Below are 26,471 nucleotides of genomic sequence, written 5' to 3'. Positions count from 1 at the left end.
CCAGCTTGTGGCTCATCTGCCCTTGGAATTGGTCTGGCCCATCAGCTGCCCTGTGGGGGTGGGTCTGTGCCTCCCTAAGACTGCAGGCTCCTCATGGTGAGACTGGCACCCACGTCAGTGTCCCCATAGCCCTCAGGCCAGGAGCTGCGTCTTCGTGGTCACAAGAATAACAATGGTGATGATAACAGCCAGCATACACTGAGTATTTACCTGGTGTAGCACATTATAAATATCTCATTGAATTCTCCCAGAATCCTGTGAGGTGGGATTCATGTTCTCGTTTTACGCATGAGAAAACGGGCTCAGGGAGGTTAAGGAATCTGTCCGAGGCCACACAGCCAGGTATTTAAACACTACAATGCCTAAACTCCCTACTGTCTGCTACAGCCTGGCTACTGCGAGTGAGGTCTGGGGACCAGCAGCCTCACTGTCACTAGGGAGCCTATTAGCAATGCACATGTCAGCCCTCACCCCACACCTAGTAAATCCCCGTCTGTGCTTTAGTAAAATCCCCAAGTGATGTGTGTGCAAAGCAATGTGCTGGATGATTGAAAGATCACAGAAGGAGGAAGATTCCATGGGTTACAGCCCTCAGCTCACCTCTGCTTGGGGAATAGCCGAGAGCTAGCCCTCACTGTATGCTAAAGGCTAGGCCCTCGGCCCAGGAGAGGGAGAGACTAAGCAAAGAGACAGCAGTAACGGGTCTTCTTGGGGCTTCAAAACCAAAACCCAAACCAAATTTTCTTCCTTAAGTCACATAGAAAACTTAAAAAATAAAAATACACCAGAATCCCAGCTATCTCACCCATAAACGAAGCACTAGATGCCCTTGGCTCTGAATCTGTTCTGGAGGCAGCCTCAGGCAGCTGAGGGAGCAGCTACCTGGGAGCCCTGTGATTCTGAGTCAGAGAGTTTGAGGTGGGTTAAAAATAGAGCCCTAGTGGCCAGAGGCGGGTGGGAGGAAGAGAGCAAGTCATCTATTAAAGGGGGGGTGGGGGAGACCCCAAGTCGGGGAGGTTGGGCCAGAAGAGGGGGTGGTGAGGATGGGGGGCTATGCCCTCGGAGGCAAGAGCTGTGGGCCCAGCCTGGCTCTGGAAGGTTGTGGGATGTGGAGTTCTGGCCTGGGGGGCGAGGGGGAGGAGTCTAAAATGCCAGGTCCAGGGCATAGGCAGGGAGGACCCCCCCTCCCCACCCTCAACCCCCAACCCCCACCCCCAGTCCAGCCCCCAGGGAGCCAGTAGCTTCTCTGGGAGGGCATAGGGCTGGGCAGCAGCTCTGTCTCGAGAATACTGAGCAGGAGCCTAGACACGGAGGGAGCAGGCAGGATTGGTGGAAGATCCCAGTTTTACCGTTGGGAGGGAGGAAGGCAAGGAGGGAGGCTCTCCTGTGTGCCTGCCCACGTGTGTGGTGTGGGCAGGCACGTGGTCTCCTTTGCCTGTCGCACCTGCCCTTCAAATGGCCTCCCTCCCTCCCTCCTTCATCACCACCCTCCTCCAAAAAATCTGCTCATCCTGACCTCCTCGTCATGCTAACACGCTCTCTGCATGTTTATGCTGGCTGCCTAAGAGTTTCCCCGAGGACCCAGTGTGTCTCTCTCCTGACACGTGTGAGGGGACTCTTCCCAGCATGGGGCACTGGTCATTGGCTAAAGGCGATTTCGCTTTTTGATCATAAAGGAAATATTTGCCCTTTTAAAGAAAATATGGAATTTAGAAATAGAACAGAATGTAGGAAATATAGAAAGGTGTGATGAAGCAAACAAAATCACTCATAATCCCACCATGTAGCCATGATCGGTGTTAACATTTTAGGGTAGTTTCTTTATTTTTATTTTTGGCAGTCCTCCTCCCTGGCAACAGCCTTTAGTCCATCCATCCATTTAGCAATAAGACAATTTTACTGAGAGGCCCCTGCACCCCTCACTCCCCACCCCCAGGCCCAGCTATGTGTTCACATCTCAGAAAAGGAAAAGCAATCGTTTCTGCTCTTGGGGACGGTGGGGAACAGGGCAGGGCTGAGGACATAAGACTCATCCTGGGTCTGCAGATGGGGGCAACACAGGAGGATTCTAGAAGTGGGACTGTCTCCTTCCTGCCCTTGCCCTTTGCCTCTTCCCCTGCCCCAGGCCCCCCTCCCCTGCCCCATCTCTGTGGTAGGCCCATTTCCAGCCAAGAGGCAATCCTTAAGATCCCCACCGAGAGGGCATGCCCCTAATGAGGGGGTGTTCTGCTACCGTAGGCCTGTGTCGGTCAGGCTGGAAACAGTTGTGCCAAGGTGGAGGTCACTGTGTCCCCCTACCAGCCCCCTCATTCACCCCGTTCTGTCAGAAACCCAACCCCCATGCTTCTGGCCTGTCTCTTGTTCATCTACTCTTTCTCCACCCCCCGCCCCCCCAGCTCTGCCCTTCCTTCTCTGACTTTTCCACCATGATTTTCAGCACCAGGTGGCGGCCATCCTCTGATGGGTGTTCCCGGGAGTCTTGGAGTCTTGAGGGTTTGGACAGGACACGTTCCACCCTGATCATCGGAGGCCTGTGAAAGCCTCGTGGGTCTCCGTGAGCTGCCATTTCCTGCAGCTTCTGCTGGGCCACCTGTCACTCAGCTTTGTGCATGCATCCATTCACACACCCATTCACACATTTATTAGGACCCACCGTGTAAAAGGCCCTGTGCCAAGTTCAGAGAGTCTCGTACGCCGTAAGATGTAAGCACACAAATCAAACACACAATTTCATCATAGTGTGATAAATACTATGCTGAGGCAATGCTGATAAGGGGCATCTAACCAGATTGCCTGGGATACCAAGAAACAATGCCTCCTCTGAACCAAGGGGCCGGGGTGGGCAGGGGTGGGGAGGAGAGGCCAGGCAAACGCCCGCATGTGGGCTAGCCCAGAGGACAGGAAGCATGGTGCATTTGGGGCACCGAGAGCTGGTGGTATGTGTGGAGCAGAGCGATGAGGGGAGGAAGGGTGACAAGACATGGGAAGGAGGCAGAGTCCAGATCCAGAAGGACCTGGGGGACGACAGTGAAACTTGGTTTAGCTGGGAACACAGGACTCTGAGCAAAGTGTGGAGAGTGGGTTGCTGGGGGATGCGGACCCCACCCAGGACCCTGAGGTGTGTGGGGTCCTGGAAAGGCCAGGAACCCAGCTAGGAAGCCGCAGGGTAGGAGGCTGCTGATGAGGCTCAGTCCGACTGGTTGGATGTTGGTAGGTGAGGGAGGTGGAGGGTAGCTCCCGGGTGTCTGGATCGTGCCAGCATCGTTTGGATGGCTGGAGGAACTCCTGCTGGGAGCACAAGAGTTTCAGAGGAAGCTGTTTAGTTCTATCTGGAGGTGGTGAGAATGAGGTTCCTGCAGGACATCCCAGGTGTAAAGGTGGAACGGGCAAGTGAGCGCATGGGTGTGGAGCTTCAGAGAGAGGCCTGGCTTGAAAGCCAGCAGAATAATGGAGGCCGTGGGAGTTGGTAAAATCACGCAGGGAGAGTGTGGAGAGAGAGAAGAGGCTGGGGCCCAAAGGAACAAAAACACTTAAAGGTCACGCAGGGGAAGGAAAGAGAGAGGCAGAGCAAAGGGAGAAAACCCAGTCGTCTCAGCAGAGTGGCTCAGAGGCAGGGATGCTGAGGGTCAGCCAGGAACAGACCAGGGAGCACCCCCTGGCCTGCGTGGCTGCTGCGGGGTCCGCAGGAGTGATGGAAGGGAGAGGGCGGGCCCTGTGACACCTCCTCCAGGAAGCTTGTTTCTGCTGGGTGAGATAAGGCGGCGGGATTCGAGAGTGGTTTCATTTTATTTTTTAAATGTAGGGAGCTTAAAAGAACGAGCTGATGGGAAAGGACACTTGGGGAGGGAGACTGAAGGCAGAGGCCAGGGTCAGGGTCCCTGGGGAGGCAGAGGGAACTAGTCAGGAGGCAGGGGGTGGGGTCCCCAGTGCTCTTGCTACTGGAGGAGGGGGTGGGGAAAGAGGAAGGGGACATCCCTGATGGCTTCTCTTTTTCTCTGTAAAGTAGAAGGTGGTGTTATCTGATGAGAGTGGGGTAGAAAAGTGGTTTTAGAGCTTTGAGGAGGGAGAAGATAATTTGAAGTGGCTGCTGGAGGAGAATGGTGGCGAAAGTTTCCAAGGCTATCCTGGAAGGCTGGGCAGTTGGGGGTGAGGGCCATTTGAGTATGGAAACCCCGATGGGGAAATTGAGGCACGGGAGCTAAGGCGCTTACATAGCAGGGTGGGCCTGAGGCTGTGGGATTTTTTGCACAGTCCCCATGAAACCTGCAAAGGGTGAATGCTGGCCCTGATGAATGGTGAATGGTGTGTTGTTGTGAAGCGAAGGCTAGAAGGACAGGGGTGGGGGGGATGGGGAAGGGGGTGGGAGAGCTGGACCATTAGGTCTCAGGGGAGGGGAGGAGGCAAGAGGGTTCCTCTGTAACTCACAGGTCCTGGGACAGACACTACAGAGTAGACTAAGCAAGACTCCTAAGAGAGCTGGAGGGAAAGGAGGTCGGGGTGAGAGATGGAACAGCCAGGGAGGGTGACATGGTCCATCCCACGCTGAGGGGTGACTGACATGCTGTCATTAGACTCAGGGCACCAAGCCCTCGAGGGGCCGGCTGTTGGGGGTTGATATATGGAGTAGAAGTCACCAGGACCGTGACAGGGTTTGGAGTGGAATGGGAGGTTGTGAACCAAGTGCCAGCACTGCCAGGGTCCCCGAGCGCGGCAGATGGATGCCGGCAGGCTGGCCAGAAAATGACAGGCTGCTCAAAGGATCTTGTAAACATCCCTAGCACAGGCAGGAAGCGGCACAGGGTGGAGTGGGGAGGGTGCCGGCCCCACCCCTGACTCGGCGGGTGTGGGGTTTAGGAGAGGGGCATCTCTAGGATACAGCTTGTGAAAGGGAAGCGGTGGAGGGGTCAGGGAGTAGAGATGTTGAGGGTGCAGGTGCCATGGTGGAAGCGGGAAGGGCAGGGGGAGGTACAGAGTGTGGGAGGGAGAAAAATACTAGTAGCCAGATTCCTATTTCTCCAGAGTGGTTAAAAGTGGGACTCTGGAGGCAGGCTCCTTGGGCTTAATTCTTGATCCACTATATATAGCAAATTTCTCAACTTCTTGTGCCTTAGTCTTCTCATCTGTAAAATAGGTGTAATCGTAGTATCTCCCTCACAGGGATTTTATGAGGATCAAATGAAATAATCTGTGTAAGGTACTCCGATTAGTGCCTGGTACACAGTAAGCGTCCAGAAAACATTGACTGCTGTCCTCCACCAGTCTGATTGTCGTCGCTGTCGTCTGTGCTGGGCCTGGAAAACCAAAGGCCAGCTCAGGAATCCAGGGGGAGTTCCCCGCTCCCATTGCTGTCCCAGACACAAGGCTTCCTGGATTCCTGGTTTCTGTGATGTGTTGGGAGGCTAAGAGGAGACCTAGGTGGTGCCTGATGGAAGGGGCAGGATGTGAAAGCTGCTCCCAGGCACACAGCATGGGTAGGCAGACGTCCTGGAGGAGGAGGCAGTCAAACTGGGTCTTGGATGAAGGAAGGCATTTCAGGAGGTGAAGGTTCAGGAGGCAGGGCCAGTGCTTAGGGGGAGGAGCTGGAATGTGGATGGAGATAGAGCCAAGGGCTGGGTGTCCGTGGCTACTGTGAAGGAAGCAGGAGGGAGAATGGGGAAGTGGGGCACAGGGGATGCCAGACCTTGGAGCTCAAACTTTCTTCTATAGTCATGGGGAGTCTGCCAAGACGGCTCAAGCAAGGGGTGATATAATCATAATATTTGGGAAGATAACCCAGAGATCATGTGAGCTGCAAGGAAAGAGTGTGGAGGCTAGAGACAGGCAACAAGGGCAAGGGTCCAGGCGAGGAGCAGTGAGGAGCTGATCTGGGACACAGCAGTCACGGACAGATTCAGAAGCCATCGTAGATGTTAGACAAGGCGTGTCTGGGTGGCTCAGTCGGTTAAGTGTCCAACTCTTGATCTCAGCTCAGGTCTTGATTTCAGGGTTGTGAATTCGGGCCCTTCATGCTGGGTGTGGAACCTACTTAAAAAAAAAAAAGATGCTAGACAAGACTTGACACTGCATGCGGGGCCTGTAGGAAGGAGAAAACAGCTGAGGATAGCTTTGAGGTCTTGAGCCCAGGTGATTGAGATGCTGAGTGTGCCATTCAGCTCTGAGGAGGAAGATGCTGAGTTCAGCCTGGGACTTGGGTGGAGGAGCCAGCAGGCCTCCAGGTGGCAGATGGGAATGCAGGTCTGGTGCTAGGAGAGGTGTCTATACAGAGGGAGGGGTTATCGATGGGGCGCTGGGTGTGCCGCTCACCTGGGAGAAGGCATGGGGCCCCTGGCCTGCAGTCAGCATGGCAGGAGTGCAGGCATGTCTGGGACAAGGCCCTTGCCTTCAGGGAGCCACAGCATTCCAGGGCGTCCAAAGTCAGGACTCAGGCTGGGCTGAGGCTCCATCGTTGAGGGGTTGGAGAGGCCTGGAAGGAGTAGCACTTCAGACAAATCCCGAAGGATGGCAAAGAATGTAATGGGCAAAAAACTGACACTCTCTTCTAGCTGGCAGGATTCCCAGTGGATGTCATTTGTGTCAAGATGTATGCAAGCGGGTGTGCAAGAAAGTATGCATGTGTGGACAAGGGCAAAAATGAGCAGGAATGCATAGGTGAGAGTATGTGCAAAAATGTATTATGGGGGTGTGTATGTAGGTGTGTACATGTGCGTGCCTGCGTGTGTGCAAGCGTATGTGCTAAAGGCAAACATGGGTGTGTGTGGACAAAAGGAGGCTGAAGGGGGCCATCCCTCTTCTGACTTGTACTTCTCCTGCCCCATTTTATTACCTTTCACTCCTCTTCACCTCTAAGGAAGGAGAGGGCCCTTGGTCTGGTCCTTGAGTCTCTGAGTTCAGGGTCAGGAGCCTTCCATTGCCTCTTCCCAAAGGTATTGGGGCCATATCTTTCCTTTCAGACCAAACCATGAAATATTCTAGGTATCAGTGTAAAAGTGCTGCTTGGCTTTTTGCCATCCCCCCATTTCTTCTGCACATGACACCTGCTCCTCCAAAGCTGCCCTATAGGCCATGCCCACCTGCTGAAGGTTCACCTGTCTGCTTGTGTGGCCAGGTAGGAAGTAAGGTCCAGGATTAAGGGAGGACAGGTCTGGGGTCCTGGGGCTGAAACTAGGGTGAGGTGTCTTTGCTGGCCAGGATTTCCTTTTAGCTTAGAGGACACTGGGATAGGGGAGGGTCATCTGGCTTTGGAGAGAACAAGGCCTGTCATTCAGGCATGTGCCAACACCAGCATGGCTGAGTCTGGCTGTCCCTTGCTTCCCTGCCAGGACCTGCCACCCGCCACCATGGATGCACACCCTGGATTGTGGGGGTTAGCCATGAGTGATTCTAGGGCAGCGAGGTGCTGCGGGAAGGTGGTGCATCCAGCTTGAGGTTTTGGAAATGTTACTATTCCCTCCTCCATGGACCTGAGTTTGTACCTCCCTTTTACAGGATGGCGCAACTGTGCCCGACTGATCGCTTATGACTGGGATGCTTTTAATATTTGAAAGGTGTGCTACTTCCCCCACCTAGCAAGTACCTCAGAAGGCTCCAGCATCAGGAGGATGGGTCCCCTCCAAACCTCTTCACAACTCTCTCTTCTCCTCTCTCTTTTTAAAATTTTATGATTGAACTAGAGGTGACATACAATGTTATATTACTTTCAGGTGTAGAACATAGTGATTCAACAGTTCTATACATTATTCAGTGCTCACCACTATAAGTGTAGTCACCATCTGGCACTATCTCCCTCTCCTCTCTTGTCTACAAGAGAGGACTACACCCGCTGTGATAGGCTACCTCCCCAGTGTGATGCAGAGGTGCCAGTAAGGCTGGTCTCCCTCACTGCATCCCAATGAGGTGCCTAAAATCCTAAGTGGTCAGGCTCTCAAGTGTCCCAGACCTCTCAGAATCTCGTTCTGTCCCTCACTAGCTGTGCGATCTTGAGTAGATACTTCTCTCTGAGTCTCGGTGTCATCATCCGCAAAATAGCAGCCACCTCAGTGCTGGTACAGGGATTCAGTTAAGTAGTATGTGGAAAGCTCAAAGCAAGTGCTTGATACGTGTGAAATGTTTTGGAGTCTTTATGAATTCAGTCACCAAGAAGCCCCCCTAATAAAAAATCTCAGAGACATTATGGAATCACTTGAGATGCTTCTGATCACTGGGGTTGGCAAGAAGAGGGGCCCAGGGGCTGAAGATGCTGTGCGGAGGCTGCTGCCAAGATCCCCTGGCTGAGCCGCCCAATGGGACTGGCCGAGTGCCGGGAGCTGTCCGTGGTGCTGAACCCCCAACCCCTGGCCTGCTTTAGAAAATCTGTGCAGCTGTCTTGCAAGAGTAAGGAGAGGTAGTCTCCAGGGCCAAGGGCAGCTCCCAAAGCCCAGCTCCTCCAGGAGCACTTTTTGGCCTCACCCTTCTGGGCCAATGGGACCGCACCTCAGATGGCTGGGCTGCTGCCTAGGATGGTTTCTTACATCGTTGCCCAACTTGTCTTCTAAGTCTTATCTTCTGACGGGACCATGAGCTCCCTGAGGTCAGGACATCAGTTTGCTGAGTTAGCCTGGTTCTGTTGTCTGTTCACAGAATCCTTGACTTCCACCACTGGACTCTCTCAGGACCATTATAAGTTTCCTTCCACCACCACCCCCCCCCAGCAGATGCTTTGTTTTGACTCTTCCTTGGACGTTTTCATTTTCCTCCCTCACCTTTTTCCTGTGAATAAGGTCTTGAATCCTTATTGACTCATTTAATAACATAGATAGGCATAGGTCAGAGCATTTTACAAATATCAATTCCTGTCATTCTTATAACAGTATAAATTAGGTACTGATTTTTTTTTAAGGGTTTATTTATTCATGAGAGACACAGAGAAAGAGGCAGAGACGGAGGCAGAGGGAGAAGCAGGTTCCCTGTGGGGAGCCTGGTGTGGGACTCGATCCCAGGACCCTGGTATCACTACCTGAGCTGAAGGCAGATGCTCAACTGCTGAGCCACCCAGGCATCCCAAGTTAGGTACTGTTATTTTCCTCAGTGAGCAGACAAGGAAACTGAGGCATGGAGAGATTAAAAGCCTTGCTAGTAAATGATGGAACCGAGAATTGAACCCAGGTTGGCTGGCTCTGAAGGCCTTTCTTCCCATCATATTATGCTGCCTTTTGGGTAGCTCTGTGATGCTCCAGGATAGTGGTTTGTGGGGAGGAGTGCTCCAGCATTCTGACCCTAGCCCAGATCAGGCACCAGAAATATGCCTTAGCATCTGGAAACTCACGATTGAAATAATTAGTCAGAATGCAAGGAAATGGTTGTTTTTGCCTCATGTAATTTGGTTTTTTGAAGACCACTAAATGCAAACATTCTCCTGTTAATTACTGTCTCAAATTTGGTCTGTAATTGAGGGAACTAGAGCTGGGGAAAGTGTAGAAACCCGCTGGAGTGGCAGGCCTGCCCAAGTCAGCATTCTCAGCCGCCTTGCTCCTGCTCTGTTAATTTTAGAAACTCCTCTAGCCTGGGTGTATTATTAGCTTTATGTACAGAGGGCCATGAGGCCCTCAGTAGCCTCTCGATGCCAGTTTTGTTTTGGTTTTCCCAAGAGATTAAATGAAAAGGCACAGTGACCATGTGTATATAGGGGTGTTTGCACACTCTGTGTGTGAATGGGGATACCTGTTTGTGCTTCTAATGAGTGTCTGCAGCTGTCTTTGAGTGACGTGCATGAGGCTGTGTAGAGAGTGTACACAGCTCAGGAACACCCCATTGAAGCTGAAACCATTCTGCTGGGGCCCACGCGTCATTAGCAGGGTGTGCGGTATTCTGTGTGTGGGGTGTGATGGCCAGGGTGGGTTCTTGGGTCTTAGGTTGGGTTCTCCCAGATGGCATAGAGGCTCGGAGCTGGAGGAAGGGTGGTGGGTTGCAGGTCAGGGAAGGAGCTGAAGTTGACCTTTTGGCAACAGCCTTAGAATGAGAAGCTTTTAGCCTGGGAGGCTCTGACTTGAGGCCCTGAATGGCTTGGTTTTCAAAGGAGCTGTCCAAAGCTGCCCTTCCAGAAGCTGCCCTTTCCCTGAGCTGTGTGATGTGGGACGGCTGTCTCATCCACTTTCAGTGAAGCAGACCCTGCCCTCTCCTTGACTCATAGCACCATTTTGAACCTGGCAAAGACAGCAATTTGCTGTGAAGTGATTTTTTTCAAACCTGGAACTCCTCTGGCAGGTTTCGGAGAGGGACTCTCTGAAGACTTGGGGGAGGCTGGTCTTTTTGTCTCCTACTCCCTCCTGGCTTTCTTGCAGTCGAAAATTAAAGATGGCTGAAAGGTTATTTCTCTTGGGAGAGAACATGCTTACTTCTGCCTGACTTAACAATACCTTTATCTGTCATTTTGTAACTGTCTAAATTAATAGCAGAGGGGAAATAGCTATGCAGTGCAGGTTTTAGATCTTGGGGCCAGCCCTGGGGTGGCTGGTACTCGGGCAGGGTCCCTGGGATTGATTGGTCATACCTTCTAGACATGGGGTCTGTGCCTGCGTGTGCTGTGTGCACACTCCAGAGGGGCCCCTGCTAGTCCAGGTGGCTTCACCCTGGAGCCCTTCCCACCTCCCTCAGGAAACCCTTGCAATTGGTTTGACACCTTAGGAGAAATGATACTGTAAACCCCCACTGATCTCACTCCATTGCATTGAGTGGCACCTTACTGGTGCCTGAAATCCCCTCATTAACACTTCATGCCCTTGAAGATCTCACTGTCCTTCCCCAAACCTGTGTTAGAATGTAAACCTCTGGGAGAGGGAGATGGCCAGACATTTTCTGACTATAGGGGCTAGACTAAAGGGAGAGCCCCAGAAAGCCTGTGTGGGTGAGGGCCAGATCAGAATTATGGGACAGAGTGTTTAGACTCCACCCCTCATTGCACAGTGAGGAAACTGAGGCCCAGAGCAGGGAGGGTCCCTGCTTAATGTCACACAACATGACTGTGACAGAGCTGGGGCTAGATCCCAGGCATCCTGCCACCCAGGTACCTGCTGTGTGTCTGGACTTCCCCTGCTCTCTGGTCACAGGCTGTAGCATGTGACCTGCCAGCCTGTCTCAGGCCATAGCTGACCCTCAGGGAGGATGGAGCAGCTTGGCCTAAGGCTGGGGTATTGTGGGGCGAACTGCTCCTACTGCTGAAACAGCTTCACACTTGTCTCTGGACATCATTGGTTTGCTTCTCAGCCTGACTCCCACTGGGAGGTGGGGCTGGGAGTGGAAGGCCTGTCACTGGGGAGCAGACAGAGGGACAGGCAGGGGGCATCCTTAGGGAAAGGGGAGCCTTTCTCTGCCAATCTCTATATCTTGCCTATGGTACCCCTGTGCCTATCTCACGCAGTCACTTAGAACCTTCTGAGACTTCATTCTTCCACATGTGCACTCCCTTGGAGTTTTCTCCCATGGTCTGTAACTCATTCTTTCTGTCTTCCTGGAGACTGACCCCTGTGTCTCTGGGCAGATTTTACTGGGACCTGACCATGCTGCTGCTGATGGTTGGAAACCTAATCATCATTCCCGTGGGCATCACCTTCTTCAAGGATGAGAACACCACACCCTGGATTGTCTTCAATGTGGTGTCGGACACATTCTTCCTCATCGACTTGGTCCTCAACTTCCGCACAGGGATTGTGGTGGAGGACAACACAGAGATCATCCTGGACCCGCAGCGGATTAAGATGAAGTACCTCAAGAGCTGGTTTGTGGTGGATTTCATCTCCTCTATCCCTGTGGACTACATTTTCCTCATCGTGGAAACACGCATCGACTCAGAAGTCTATAAGACTGCCCGGGCCTTGCGCATCGTCCGCTTCACCAAGATCCTCAGCCTCCTGCGCCTCTTGCGTCTCTCTCGCCTCATTCGATATATTCACCAGTGGGAAGAGGTGAGTGGTAAGACCCAAACCTCTCAGAGGATGGGGTATTTTTCCCACAGGGGGAGTGAAGGGCCAGCAGGTAGTCTCAGATAGTTGGATTTGGGCTGTCGGATCATAGCAGGCACATCTGCTCCAAGAGGACAAATATTAGTAATTTCTTGACTTCTTATCGTGTGCTCGATACTATGAAAATCACTTTACAGGCAGTATCCCATTTAAGTCTCTGACAACTGTAGAGGTACTCACTTTTTACGTAAGGAAACCAAGAGACTGGAAGTTTAAGGGATTTGTATGAGGTCACAGAATCAGTAATTGGTGAACCCAGATGCCAGAGCCTGCACTGTTAACCACTGGACAATATTGTAGAGAACGTAAACTCATGAGGCTGTAGGGGCCAGGCAGGGAACATAAATGGGTGAAAGGGGCCAGTGGGAGGCAGTACGGAGTATGGTGGGACTGGGGATAACTGAAGAATACACCTCCATCTGCCTCTACTCCACTGTAGCCACTTGTTGCCAAGAGAGAATAGGCCCAGGGTTTCAAGATCTACAGACTGATCATGAGAAGCAGAAATCTGGGTTTTTGTGAATTTTGTTGGCAACATTCTTAGGTGTCCTGGGGGTTCTTCTGGAGCAGACCCTGAGGTGAGGATCTGCATCAAAGTGGCTTTTTCCCCCAGTGGGGCTGAGGCAGGGAGCATTCCCAAGAATAATCTGGTAGGGGGCTGGGGAAGAGGGACAGAGGGTGGAAGGAAGGAAGCCAAATAAAGGTGACACCAAGGAAAGTCCCGTGGGGAGCTCTGGGGACACTGTGCTTCACACCTTGGAGTTGTCCCAGTCAGGGCAAGGAGTTGGAATTTTTATATCCCCTTGCACGGCAGCCATTGGTTCAGGGCACTTCCCGCCCTTGGTGCTAGGCAGGCAAAGAGCAGCCTGGGGTGGGTCTCTGACAAAGAGCCATAGTGGCTAGCTGGCGGGAGTGAAAAGCCCACATGCGAGGAGCCTGGAGTCATGTGCACAAGAACCGTAAAGGGATCCTAGGGGCTGTGGGCAGAGTCCTGGCTACAGAAACTAAATAAAAAATTGTAAAAGAACTGGGTGGGCCAACACTGTTTGGAACAAACCTAACTCAGCCATGGGCTGAATGCAGTCCTCTGTGGGAGGAAGAGAGGAGGACTGTGGGCTGGAGTTTGTAAAACAGCAGGTGACTGTGCCAGCGCTTCTGTCTGCATCTGCCACCGTCCAACTTATGCCTTTTGGCAGTGGCAGCAGGCTGGCCAGCCTGGAGGTGCCAGCGTGGGGGTAGGTATACGCTGTGAGGCTGCCCACCTTGGGGTGCAGAGCGGGCTGGAGCCTGGGGAAGGTTCTGCAGAGGCACGTTTCTTGCCATGGCTTACTGCTGGTCTGCTGGTCTTCAGGACCCCTGCGCTTGGTTGGATGGAAGTTCCCATGCTCATGACATAAGGCCCCCACCCCAGCAGCAGCTTGGGCCCTCACAGTAGCACCCGTGGCTGATGGTCGAGGCACTGGCAGATTGAGGTCAGAGGGAGCAGGAACGTACACCTGTGCTGCGAAAGTGCCTACACCAGCCTGGCAGTGTCACTCTGTGGCAGAAACTCTCTTTGCGTAGGAGAATTTGCATTATTCCTGCTGACAGAAGAGGGGCAATGACTTGCCCAAGGTCATGTGGCAGGCATCTGGCCGAGCTGGAGCTGGAGCTCAGCCCAGTTAGCTCTCCTGACTCCCAGCAATGAGGAGTGGAAGCAGTGGAAGGTCTGGGGGCTCTAGCAAGGGTTACACATGTGAGGCCTGAATTAGAATCCTGGCTCTGTCTAGCAGGGTGACCTTGGTGCCAGCTTGCCTCCCTGAGCCTCAGTCTCTCATCTGCAAAGTGGTATAATCCTCACTGGATTGTTGGAAGGATTAAATGAGATGATGTTTTGTTTTGTTTTTTAAAGATTTTATTTTTTTATTCATGAGAGAGACAGGGAGAGAGGCAGAGACACAAGGAGAGGGAGAAGCAGGCTCCATGCAGGGAGCCCGATGCAGGACTCGATCCCAGGACCCCAGGGTCATGCCCTGGCCTGAAGGCAGACGCTCAACCACTGAGCCACCCAGGTGCCCCGAGATGATGTTTATAAAATGCTTAGCATAAAATTTTTTAAAAAGATTTTATTTATTTATTCATGAGAGACACAGACAGAGAGAGAGGCAGAGACACAGACACGGGCAGAAGCAGGCTCCATGCAGGGAGCCCGATACAGGACTCGATCTCGGGTCTCCAGGATCATACCCCAGGCTGAAGGTGGTGCCAAACCACTGGGCCATCGGGGCTGCCCGCCCCCCAAAAAGATAAATAAAATAAAATAAAATAAAATAAAATAAAATAAAATAAAATAAAATAAAATGCTTCGCGGGAAGCCTAGTGGATGGTCTGATAAATGCCCCTCCCTGGTCATTTGTCTGAGTAACCCTCCATACCTCTATGGGAGGGCTTACGTTTCTCAAGTACTTTTTTTTCCCTTAAAGATATATTTCCTTATTTTAGAGAGAGAGAGAGGAGAGAGAGAAAGAGAGCACGAGCAGGGCAGACAGAGGAAGATGGAAAGAGAATCCCAAGCAGACCCCACACTGAGTGCAGAGCCCAATGTGGGGCTCGATCTCATGACCTTGAGATCATGACCTGAGCTGAAACCAAGAGTCGGATGTTTAACTGACCACGCCACCCAGGCGCCCCTCAAATACTTTTTACCCTTTGTTTTATTGGCTCCTCACACCTAGCTGGCAAGGCGAAGCAGGCAGGATTGATTATTCCTGTTTGTCAGTGAGGAACAGGGGCAGAAAGTCGGGCTGGCCCAGCGGTAGGATTTTGGAACTGGGCCTCCTGATTCTGGGTTCCCTGCACTTCCTGCATTCTTAGGTCGCCTGAAAGCAGGATGCCAGTGATTTTGTCATCTGTCCCTCTGTTAGGGAAGACTCCCAGCTGCGCTTGGGACGGCAGGCAGTGGGGCAGGCAGCGGAGCGGGCCGAGGGGTGGGGCAGTTCTGCGTGATGGGTCGGACGTGTGGTACCTCTGGGACCTCCAGGTGCAAAGAGATAGATGTTGGCTTGGGGATCTGAGCTCAGACCTGAGAGGGGAGAGTGTTGGGGTGGGGCTGGGGGCCGGGGGCCCCCCTGAGTGGCTGCAGAGGAAGAATGGAGGCATATTTCCTAGAATGTCCGGACAAGTAGTCTCTTGGTTTCTGTCCCAAGTCGAACTACAGTGGCCTGGAGGTTGGACCCTAGAGACCTCCAGGTAGACCTCCAGACCATGTTGGGTCCCTCAGTCCCCAAGGCCACCCCCCAGCCTTCAATTTGTCTTAAACATACAGCTAGACTATCATCAAAAGCAGTGAAGTAGCCACTCTTGACCTTCTGTGGCATTGGTTCAAGTCTCCAGGCTCCAGCCCCCCGGGAGCCACCCATGCTCCTTCCTTACGTCTGGGCCCTGGGGGCCATGGTATTTGGGGAGAGTTGGCAGATGGCAGAGAAACCATGTCCCCGCACCATGCATCGCGGGAGCTCGGTCCGGAGCTTCTGTCCCCACCGCCTCCTTGGCCTGGCTCCCCGCTGGGCTCTCCAGAACTGGATAGGCAGGCCTCGCCGTGGCTCTTCCCCGGGGTAGACAGAGGCCCCAGGAGGCCTAGGTCAGAGCTCTGAACTGGACATTGGTACTCAGTCTCGAGGGCAGGGACGGAGATCCCAGGAGGCCAAATAGATGACTCCCCGCCGCCTCTGCACACACCCTTATCTGGCCACCAGCGGGGAGGAAGTTGCTTTGAGCTGGCTTCTGCAGGACACCACCCAGCCAGGGGCTCCCACTGGACCCCCAGGATTGGATCGGGCTTCCCCAGCTGGCCCCGGGAACCCTGTCTCCACATAGCCTGCCCTAGGCCTGGGGCTTCTCGCCTCAGCTTGGCCTGAGATAGTAGTGGGGGGACCCCAGAAGTCCCAGGTCTTCGTGAGATTCAGGAGAGGAGGTATCCAGTAGAGAAAAGCCTGCTCTCTCTCCTCTAACTCCCTGTGTGAATCTCTTTCCTTTTGGGGACCTCGGTTTTCCTGACTGCGCTCTGATGTTCTGGGGTCGGGGCTTGGTCCCCGCCCTGGCCTCCCCTGGCAGGGACCACGTTAGCTGACCCTGAGGACACTGTCGTGGCCCTGGGTGGCCCTGGTGAAGCCGTGGAGATGCCAGACTGCCTCGCCCAGCCCAGCCCCTGGCCAGAGACTCCTCAAGCGTCTCGGGAGTCAGGAGAGGCGGAGGGTCTCGGGCAGGTTGCAAGCCAGCCTCTGCCTCCATCCCGGGCGATCTAGGTCAGCTTCCTCTTCCCAAGCTTCTCCCAGCCAAGCCTCTTCCCTCCCTGGGAGGTGTGAGCTTGTTACAGGCACAGAGGCTATTGTTAGAAACCGTGGTCGCCGCCCCCCCACCCTCCGGATGTTCCCCAGCAGGCCCAGCACCCCAGCGACCCATCCCAGAATCCTCTTTCCCTCGCAGCCGAGAGCCGGGGGAGGAGGGCTGGAGAGAGGAGGCTGCGCCTGGCCGAGCCTCCCGAGGAGTCTCCTCTTCCACGGACTTCGATTTTTCTTTCTCGCTCAGAATTGAGGAGTGCTCTTAAGGGTAGGGGTTGGCACTCTATAGGCCCCAGGAGGGGACCCAGGGTGACCTTCAGCTGGGCCACCTCCAGGCTGTCCCCAGGACACTCGGGCACCAGCCGTCCTCTCTGGCCTGGGATCGCTGACCCCAGGGTGGCCACTGGTCCCTCAGACGCAGGGAGAAGTTGGTCTTTTCCCTGAGGAGAATATGAGTCTCCCTGGGAGGGAACTCAACCCTGCCCTGAGCAGAAGCCTTGGCGGAAACTCCAGTTTCTGGTCTCTCCCCAGGACTGAGAAACCAACTCTTTGTTTGAAGGCTGGGGAAGAGAGGGAAGGAGAGGAACCAGCATGCATTGAGTACCTACTGTGTACCAGCTGTGGACGTCATCTCTCCTGATCCCCAAGACAGCCCCGGGAGCTGGCAGTTACTGGTCCATTACACAGATGAGCAAACAGGCTCAGAGCAGAGAAGGCGCTTGGCCGAGCTGGAGGACATGTCGCTCTGTCTCCGCACGGTGGCCGGCAAGCTCTGGAGCCTCCCCCCGAGGGCCATGTGGGGACAGAGGGCCAGCCGCCCAGGCTGCCCGCCCAGCGAGCCTTGCAGGGCCTGGAAATGAAGGTACTCAACCCCCACAGTCAGAACCAACATCGTAAAAGGGGGTTTTAATGAAGTATAAAGAGCAAGACAAATATTTGTGCAGCGCAGCTGACTTGCGGGTGGCCTGCGGCCCCAGCCCACAGCGGGGACACACAAGTGGTTAGCCGCCTCTCCCAGCAACTGCCAGACTCACTCTCAGCAACCACACCTGGGTGCCGTCGTGTTGGGGCCAGAGTGCGTGTGCGTGTCTGCCCCGCCCGGGTTACCCTCCTAGCCTGGATGGATGTGCCCCCCACTCCACCAACCCTTGGCAGGAAGTTCAGATTTTGCCACGTAGGTGCCTTTGGCTTTGCACGGAGAGCTATCCAGAGTGCCCCTCCCGCCGCCCCAGAGCCCCACCCCACACCCCTCCCCACCCCCACCAGGCCCCCCTCCAGCTTCCTCAGCCCAACACCGAGCTCCACCACCGCTACCGCCACCACCACCACCACCACCATCACCACCATCACCACCACCACCACCATCACCGCCACCACCATCACCACCACCACCACCATCACCACCACCATCACCACCACCGCCATGCAGGACCCGTGAGTCCATGCCCACCTGCAGGCAAAGGCCCCTTTCCTTCCCGTGAAGGCAGAGGTAGGGTCCCCCGTAGGCTGCACCTGCCCAGAGCCTTTTCCAAACGCCACCATATACACTCGTGGCAGCCCTGATTACCATCATCCCCATCACTGTCATCGTCACCTTCCCCTTTACCTCTGTCCCTGAGCACTTCTTGGTTCCTGAGACCCTACCATGTGGTCTGCTTTGTTCATTGCTGAGGTCCTGATAAAGGCAGACTAGACAAGTACCTGATCCTGGAGGAACAAATCACATAGGTGATACCCAAAGAAAAGAAGGTATTGCATAGGGCAGCCCGGTGGCTCAGCGGTTTAGTGCCCCGTTGGTCCAGGGCCTGATCCTGGAGACCCGGGATCGAGTCCCACATTGGGCTCCCTGCATGGAGCCTGCTTCTGCCTCTACCTGTGTCTCTGCCTCTCTCTCTCTCTCTCTGTGTGTGTGTCTCTCATAAGTAAATAAATCTTTAAAAGAGGGAAAAAAAAAGGTTTTGCATAAAAATATACCAACCCACTACTTGTGTCTCTCAGGCCGGGAGTGGCTCATGCAGAAGAGCAGTTTCCATGAGCTGCCCCAGTCTGGGACGCTTTCTGACGGGGTCCGCGGCTCCTTCAGCTCTGGCACCGTGTTATGTGGCATATACTGCAGAGGAGGACACTGCACCATACCCTGTGCCCTAGACACCATACGTACGGTGCAGCTGGGGCTGTTAGAACAGAGAACTTGCAGACCCGAGGGCTTACACTATAATCATTTGCTTCTCATGGTTCTAGAGGCTGGAAGGACAAATCGGGGCGCCAACATGGTTGGTTTCTGCCTAAGGCCCTTGCCCTCCTTGTTGCGTCCGCACATGGCGGACAGAGATCCTCCTTCTCATGTCTCTTCTTCTGAGGGCACTGACCTCATTCATGGGGGCTCCACCCCAATGACCTAATCACCCCCAAAGGCCCCAGCTCCTATTGCCATCAGTGGGGGTTTGGGCTTCAACATATGGCTTTTGAGGGACACAAACCTCCAGTTTGCAGCAGCTGGGAAATGAAGGAGCTTCGTAATAATGACCCACCGCACGGTGTTGTGTTCAGGGCCCAGAGGACTTTCTCAGCCAGTTTAATTTCTCCAGCGACCTTGAGAGAGGGGGGGCAGATGTGTAGCTCGTCTTAACCGAGGGAAGGCTGAGATCTGGTGGGATGGGAGGGCGGGTGCTGGTCATCTCCGACACTGGATGCGCCCATGTCACTTGCCTTCCCCATCCTCCACGTCCGGGGAGAGACTTTGAAAGGTTAGTGGCTGGCCCAAGGTCCCAGGGCTGTTGTGCTCACTTCAGACCTCCCGTCAGAGCCGCATGGGGTGGGGTGCTGGGCTCAGGAGCTGCTGGGGGTGGTGGGGAGAGGCTGAGGAGCTTCCGGGCTCAAGGTCCAGGCCCCAGGTCAAGGCCGGCAGCGACGGTGGCCAGAGGCACGGGTGTCACGCTCAGGCACGTGCGGCCTTCTAGACGCAGGCCCCGGTCCCGCACCGCCCTGCCCGGTCTGCGGTGCCCGCCACTGCTTACGTGTATCAGTCTGCTGGGCGCGCGGATGCTGGGCACTGCGGCTAGCCCTGGGGCCTGTGTGGCCTGCGATCCCAGACACATCCCTCGGCCACTTTGGGTTAGAGTCCTTTCATCTGCAAAACAGAGCTCCTGGGCCCGTCTCATCGTCTGCAGGCAGCCCTGGGTCAGATAGGCCTCTTCCACTGCCACCGTGGTGGCGCCCAGTTCCTCCTCCGAGCCGTGCTGACAGTATTTTCAGCAAAGGGTCGTCGTGAGTTTACATGAGGATGACTGTGGGACCGCATGCCCCGCATGACTGGGATGTGGTGTTACTGTCCCCCTGTCACTGGGGCCATGGGGGTGATGGAGCTCCATCCTCCACGAACCTTTCCAGGGTCTGCTTCATCCTGAAAAGACTCCACAGCCTTTGGGCTGGAACATCCAGGGTCATGCTACTAAGGGGACCGCAGGTGGGCACGGCCCCGGAGGTGGTCGACCAGTAGTATTCATGTTTGACTCCTCAGAACCTGGACCCATACCAAGCCCCCTTGTTGAAGGGGAAACAAGTCACTGGCATCAGAATATCCTGCCACCCACCAGAGTCCACCCCATCCTGCCTCCAGGGTCTCCTAGGCCAGAGGCAAGGCCAGAGCTTCCAGAGGCCTCCCTCTAGACCTCCTCCCCTCTCTGTCCCCTCACTGCCCTGTCAGCATGGCGACCCCTGCCCACCCTGGACCAAGCAGCAGCTGTGGCAGGAGGGCCTTGGGGCAGGGATGCTGGGTATGCCCACCCCACCCCCACCCCACAAACTTCGGGGCCTCACTAGGAGCCACAGCAGCGGGCACGCTCGGGTGGCACTGGGCTGGGGTTGAGGGGGTGGAATGTTGTTAAATGATACTGGAGAGCATTACTACTACTACATATTAACTAGTCATAAAGATTAATTATTAATAACAGCTCATTAATTAATAATGGTGTGCAATTTATGGAACATGTCTATAGCCAGGGCCGGGCACTTTATATGTATAATTTAATCCATTTGATAATCCATTCAGGTAAGAATTTTTATTGCCATTTTCCAGATGAGCCACGTAATCAGAGAGATTCAGGGACTTTCTCAAGATCGCACAGCTAGGAACTGGGTGGAAGTGGGCCTGGGATCAAGGTCCGTGTGAGCCCAGGGGACCCCGTGTGTCCAGGCTGCTTAGCCCCCCGCTGCTGCTAGGTCCTTGGTGTCCAGTGGCAGATTTGGGGAGACACAGTGCCCCTGGCCTGATGACAGACTGTGGTCCCCCGAGGAGCCCCACGCTGGCTGACTTTCTCCCTGTCGTCCTCCCGGCCAGGCCAGCTGATGAAGCAGCGTCTCTGCCCACTTCAGGGCTGTAGGGGGGATGTCCTCCCTTCAAGCATCAGGCCTGAATGGATGGCTGGACTTCCGGGGAGGCCCCCACACCCGCAGGAAGCCCTGGAGGTGTCCCCCTGGGGCCCTACGGCCTGCTGCGAGCTTCTTCCAACCTCCCGCCCTGGCCACCTGCACCTGCCCAGCCCCAGGCCGGTGCCCGCCAAGCAGGCGTGGGGCAGTGCCCCGGGCAGCTGCAGGCTGGGCAGGAGCGGCCACCCCCTTTCCCGGCGGGCCGGCCAGCCACCTACGAGGTCCATTTCTTTCCCTGTGCCCCCAGATCTTCCACATGACCTACGACCTGGCCAGCGCTGTGGTGCGCATCGTGAACCTCATCGGCATGATGCTCCTGCTCTGCCACTGGGACGGCTGCCTGCAGTTCCTGGTGCCCATGCTGCAGGACTTCCCCGATGACTGCTGGGTGTCCATCAACAACATGGTGGTGAGCGCCCAGCTCGGGCCTCCCTTGGGGCGTCGGGGGGTGAGAGCACCAATGGGCAGCATAGGTCCACAGCACAGGTCTACACCTGAGCCCCGGCACATGGGGTCCTGAGGTGCCAGCACGGTGGCCAAGGCCCACAGCTCCAGCCAGTGCAGGCCCATCACCCCCACCCCGCGCCTCCCTCCAGCCCCCTGGCGCGGGCCCCGACTCCCCTCAAGGAAGTGAAGACCTGCTAGTTCTCACTGTATCAAGTGTGGCAAAGCTGGGCTGGGGGTTGCCATCCTCCCTCTGTCCGCCAGAGGCCCGACCAACCCTAAAAGCTGAGCCCGAGAAAAGGGAAAGTGGGGAGGGGCACCGTAGGCGGCTTGTGGCGGGCTTCTGAGTGGGGGGGCTCCCTCCCCGGCCCTCCCCCCAACCTCACCCCCTAGGCCCCCACAGGTGGGGGCCTGAGCCCCCAGGAGGGAAGATGGAATGGGGGCCGGGAAGCCATCACGCAGAGCCCCCCACCCCACGCCTCCCACGTGCAGAGTGGGCACCAGGCGGGGCGAGGACCCCCTGGACCCGTGAACAACCCCCCCCAGCTTTGGGAGGCCCGCCTCCCTCCTCCTCCCACCCTGTCCTGTGGTTCACCTGAGGGCCAATCCCCGGAGCCCCAGGGGAGGAGGAGCCAGCTTTGAAAGAGGTGAAGGGACCTGAGGCCTCTTTCAGCATCAACTAGGCCTTGACCAAACAGCCTTTTGATGAGCTAAGTGTAAATGAATCGGCCAGATGGATTGAATATCCGGTCCCCCGAGGCTCAGCAGGAAGCCCCCCCCTGCCCCCCATGCCAAGCCCTGACTAGAGGCAGCTGCAGCCACCCTGGGTCCTCAGGCTGGGAGCTGAGGCAGGCACCCCAGGATCAGCCTCGCTGACCTCCCAACCGGGTCTGGACCGAGAGCCACCAGACCGGCTCGGCTTGTCTAGGACCACCTGAGTGGCCTTGACCGTGGCTCACAGCTCCTGTGCCTTGCCCCAGGTGCTAGCAACAGCCTGGGAACCGTGGAAGGGTTTGGGGCCCCGCGCCCCGGTTCTTTGGGTCCTGAGCTAGGTCATGCACAGAGTTGCTCATCCATCCCCTATGTGAACAGGGAGGCACAGGGGAGGTAGCAGATGCTGGGGTTCATCTGGCAGCTTCCTCTTTTGGGACAGTTTCCTCTGTGTGAGGGTGACAGGCCCACACATGCACTAAATTCAGGAGATGGCCCTTCTGCGCCCAGCTTTCCCACGCGGAGGCTTCCTTGAGACACTGGCTGGCTTTGGAGACAAAAATAGCCGGGAGCCTCGCTCACTCCCTTCCTCCCTCCTCCTGCCCTCAAGCATTGTCTGTTCCAGACAGTCCATCTCCTGGCAGGGGGGAGGATAACTAGCGGCCTCAGCCCTGAACCCATTCCGGCAGGGCTCACCCAGGAGGTGAGTTAGCTCTGCAGCGCTCAAACTTTGCTCGCCCAAAATGAGGACAGTGTTTTTGGCTCAGTCTGCCAGAGCTTGTCCCCCCCGGGAAGGCATATCTGGTTTTGTAATTGAGGTCAGTGGGGAAATGGGCTTCACTTGGCAGTAGTTTGGTGGTGGGGGTGGGGTGGGGATGGAGCTATTTTCAGCAAGTAGAGGACAGCAGGGTGGCTCAGCCTGGGGCCTTTGGCGGCCTCGGGGCTCCAGGCTGCTCCCTGAGGACTGAAAAGTCGGAGGGGGGTGAGGCTGGCTCCTGTCCCTTTGCTGGGGCTTCTAGTCTGATCCTGTCCCCCATAGCAAGAGAAAGGCCTCAGTCGGGGGTTCACTGTCCCTGCACGTCGCCAGTGCGGGCTCCTGCCCCTCACCCAAGGCTTCCAGCCAACAGCAAGGTTGGAAGCCCTCCCTGGGCTCAGCCACTGGGAAAGAGTTAGGTTGAGGGGTGGGAGGGGACAGGGACCTTCTAGCTACCCACCCACAATCTGTCCACAGAACAACTCCTGGGGAAAGCAGTATTCCTATGCCCTCTTCAAGGCCATGAGCCACATGCTGTGCATCGGGTATGGACGGCAGGCACCCGTGGGCATGTCAGACGTCTGGCTCACCATGCTCAGCATGATTGTGGGCGCCACCTGCTACGCCATGTTCATCGGCCACGCCACCGCCCTCATCCAGTCCCTGGACTCGTCTCGGCGCCAGTACCAGGAGAAGGTAGGGCAGAAAGCTGTGCTCCGTCCTGGGAGCCTTAGGAGAGCACCTGACCCGTGGTCCCCAGGGGGCCCAGGCTGGCAGCCAGCGGGTCCCCGACGCCAGGCCCCCGACGTGTCCTGCCATCTACCCTCATCTGGCTTGGGCCGTTCTCTTTGCTGTTGTCCACCTCTTTTTCCTGGACAGATTCCTAAAGCAAACAAACGCCCACCTTGTTCATGATTGCTGAACCCATGGCTCAGCCCATAAACTGAAGTTCACCGGTGCCCTCCGCTGTGCCAAAGCCCATAGATCCTTTGGGGTCCTCATCTTGCGCAGCGTCTCGGTGGTATTTGCCAGTTAGCACTCCCATCTTGGCTTTGCTCTTGGTTCCTGTAACTGCACACCCTCCCGCTCTGGCTGGTCTCGGCGGCGTGTCCTCTCAGTCGTCACACGTTGGGTCCCTGGTGGCTCAAGCTTTGCTCTCCGCTCCTCCATGCCTTCTGCCCTCGGAGGCGCTATGCTCTGTGGGCAGCTCCGCGCAGTGGGGCCCAGGGGCCTAATCGGCTGTCCATGGAGCATGGGCATGTTACTGCATACCTCTGCCCCAGGTGCCCATCTGTAAGAGGGAGACAGGAGAAGGGCTCCTGTCGTGGGGCTTTTGCGGAGTGAGTAATACATGCCAACCTGTAAGACAGCACAGAGCAGGCTAGTCGATATTTATTGGCTAAGTGGGCTCCATCTGCCTTCCATTCCTTTCTCTGTGTGGCAGATAGAGCAGAGATTTAAAAAATGTAGAGCTGGTCGTATCCTCCTGCTTAAAACTCATCCGGGTCTCCAGGTTACTCGTAGACGCAGAGCAACTCCGAGGTGTGGTTCCTCAGCCTGACATTTAAGGGGCATAATCTGGCCCCTGCGCTTCCCATGACCACATCATGCCCTGGGCCCCACAGCCCTCTATTCCAGCCTGGCCAGCGTCCTCCCCCGCCCCCGCCCCGGGCACGGCCTCCTGCAAGGCCTTGGCACAGACACTAGCCTGGAACTCTCCTCTCGCCTTTTCACCTGACCACTTCTCCACCTCTCAGCCTGCACTTGACCTTGGTGGGCCTTCTGTGACCCCATCAGCTCCCCCATCATGTGACCTCTAATTCCCCTTCACCACACTTTGTCCTCCTGATGGATTTAATTCATGGTGTGGTCCTTGTGTAGTGTCCATCTTTCCTGTCCAGGCCGTGGCTCTGTGAGGGCAGGACCCAGGTGTCCATTGAATTCCCAGTGTCCGGCACATAGCGGGGCTCGGCGTGTATTGATTAACTGGCTGCCTGCCTGCCCCGGGTGCCCTCCCTTGGTGGGGTGACCGAGACATGGATGCCCGGGTGCCACGCTGCCAAAAGGAAAGCTCAGGAGAGCCTGCAGAGCCAGGGCAGGGTGGGAGGGGCAGTTTGGGGCAGCAGAGGAAGGAGATAGAATTCTAGGCAGGCATCATGAGGAGCATGAACAAAGGTATGCAGACAGGTAGGAAAGAAATCAGCCTGATGAGAACAAGGGGTCCTGGAAAGGGGACGGTGAGAAGGCGTCAGGTCGTTCCAGCCATTGCTCAGTACAGGGCCTGGTGAGGGATCAACGTGGGCCAGCGTCAAGGCCCAGCCTGTGACCGGGTCAGGACTCCGTGTGTGACCCGGGTGGGGGCTCAGTCCGGGATGACGGTCAGGGATAGTTTAGAAAAAAGCACCAGGGTTCACTCGAGGGCAAGCTGCTTGGGGCTCTCCATTCGAGGGGTGTCTTTATTCTGTTCCTTAGCTAATGGCTCTCCAATCTGAGTCCCCCATAAATCTCTCTGAGATGAATTCCCTCCCACTGGTCTCTACTAGCCCTTGCCTGAACCACGTCAACAAGCTTGCTCTCCAGCCGGGTCTCCAGACCCTGCCTCCCCACCACTGTGCCTTCTCCCCTGGCACGGGAAAGCTCTAAACTATGGCTCCAGCTGTTCCGAGTCCCCTGGCCCCACAGCTGGCCAGGAAGTCCCTGTCCCCTGGGGCTGGGCACAGCCTCGAGCAGCCGGAGCCAACGTGGCTGGAAGAACGTAAGGAACTGTCATCTCCCAGCCCTCCGTTGCCTGCAGGCACCTGCAGCCGGGCTTGTCCCCGCCTCTTGGGAGCACCAGTCCCCGGGAACGGGCTCCCCTCCTCTGCTTGTTCCTTGGGTACAGGAACTGCCCTTCCGTGCCAGTGAGGGAACGGTCCGGTTGTGCCTAATCTGTTTCTGCCGAGCGTGCTCCCGTGGATGCCCGCTCTGCACCCACAGTCTCAGGACGGCCGGAGCAGCACCCGCCCATCACCCCTGGATGGATAGGAGCATTTCGTATTTGCTTGGGGCCTGGGCACTTGGGCTCACCCATCTTTTATCCCCAACCTCTGATTAAGGGCCTGGCCCTCCCGTGGGCTAGAGTCACTCTGACAAAATGACGTGGAGCCGGCTGGGGCCACATTTGGATACCCAGCATATGGTGGGTCAGGCGCTCTGACTTTAGCCTCCAGTCCCCCAACCCACTGCAGCCCAACCCTGCTGCCCATGCCAGTGTCACCTGGTGGCAAAGAGCACCTCCTGGCGCCAGTGGGGCCTCTCTGGTCCACAGCGTGACACAGAAAAGACCCGTGTGGGGAGGAAACTTGGTGGACCTCCTGGTCAGTTGGCCTGGACCCGGGCTTGGGTCAGGCCCTATTGCCCCTGGCCGTCTCCATGGCACCCAACACTGATGGAGCTCCTCCCTGACCCCCAAGGCCCCGGGAGTCAGGGCCATTGCTTGGGGCACACCGACAGCACGGATCTCGGTCTCAAGGAGCCAGGGTCGGCCAGGGAGGCCCACAGGTTGGTGCCAGCTCTGGTCAGCAGCAGGGCTGGGGCCCTCCCAGGGTGACGCCCTCTCCCTGTCTCCCGTGACTCAGTACAAGCAGGTGGAGCAGTACATGTCCTTCCACAAGCTTCCGCCCGACACCCGGCAGCGCATCCACGACTACTACGAGCACCGCTACCAGGGCAAGATGTTCGACGAGGAGAGCATCCTGGGCGAGCTGAGTGAGCCACTGAGGGAGGTGAGCCGGCGGCGGCGGCGGCGGGGGGGCCGGGAGGGGAGCGTCCTTCCTGCTGGGC

The 26,471-nt window shown here is 56.0% G+C and overlaps 1 protein-coding gene across 1 annotated transcript in view; it reads left to right on the top strand.

Annotated features, from left to right (window-relative positions):
• HCN4 (hyperpolarization activated cyclic nucleotide gated potassium channel 4) overlaps positions 1–26,471 on the top strand; it is a 44,089-nt gene that overhangs the window by 12,954 nt on the left and 4,664 nt on the right. Inside the window, exons 2-5 of the mRNA XM_077881800.1 lie at positions 11,513–11,936; positions 20,988–21,149; positions 23,127–23,345; positions 26,267–26,413. Coding sequence (XP_077737926.1) covers positions 11,513–11,936; positions 20,988–21,149; positions 23,127–23,345; positions 26,267–26,413 — 952 coding nt within the window. The remainder of the gene's footprint in view (positions 1–11,512; positions 11,937–20,987; positions 21,150–23,126; positions 23,346–26,266; positions 26,414–26,471) is intronic.

The sequence above is a fragment of the Canis aureus genome, chromosome 32 (genome assembly GCF_053574225.1).
Source record: "Canis aureus isolate CA01 chromosome 32, VMU_Caureus_v.1.0, whole genome shotgun sequence".
NCBI lineage: Eukaryota > Metazoa > Chordata > Mammalia > Carnivora > Canidae > Canis > Canis aureus.
This window is presented reverse-complemented; position numbering and strand designations above follow the sequence as displayed.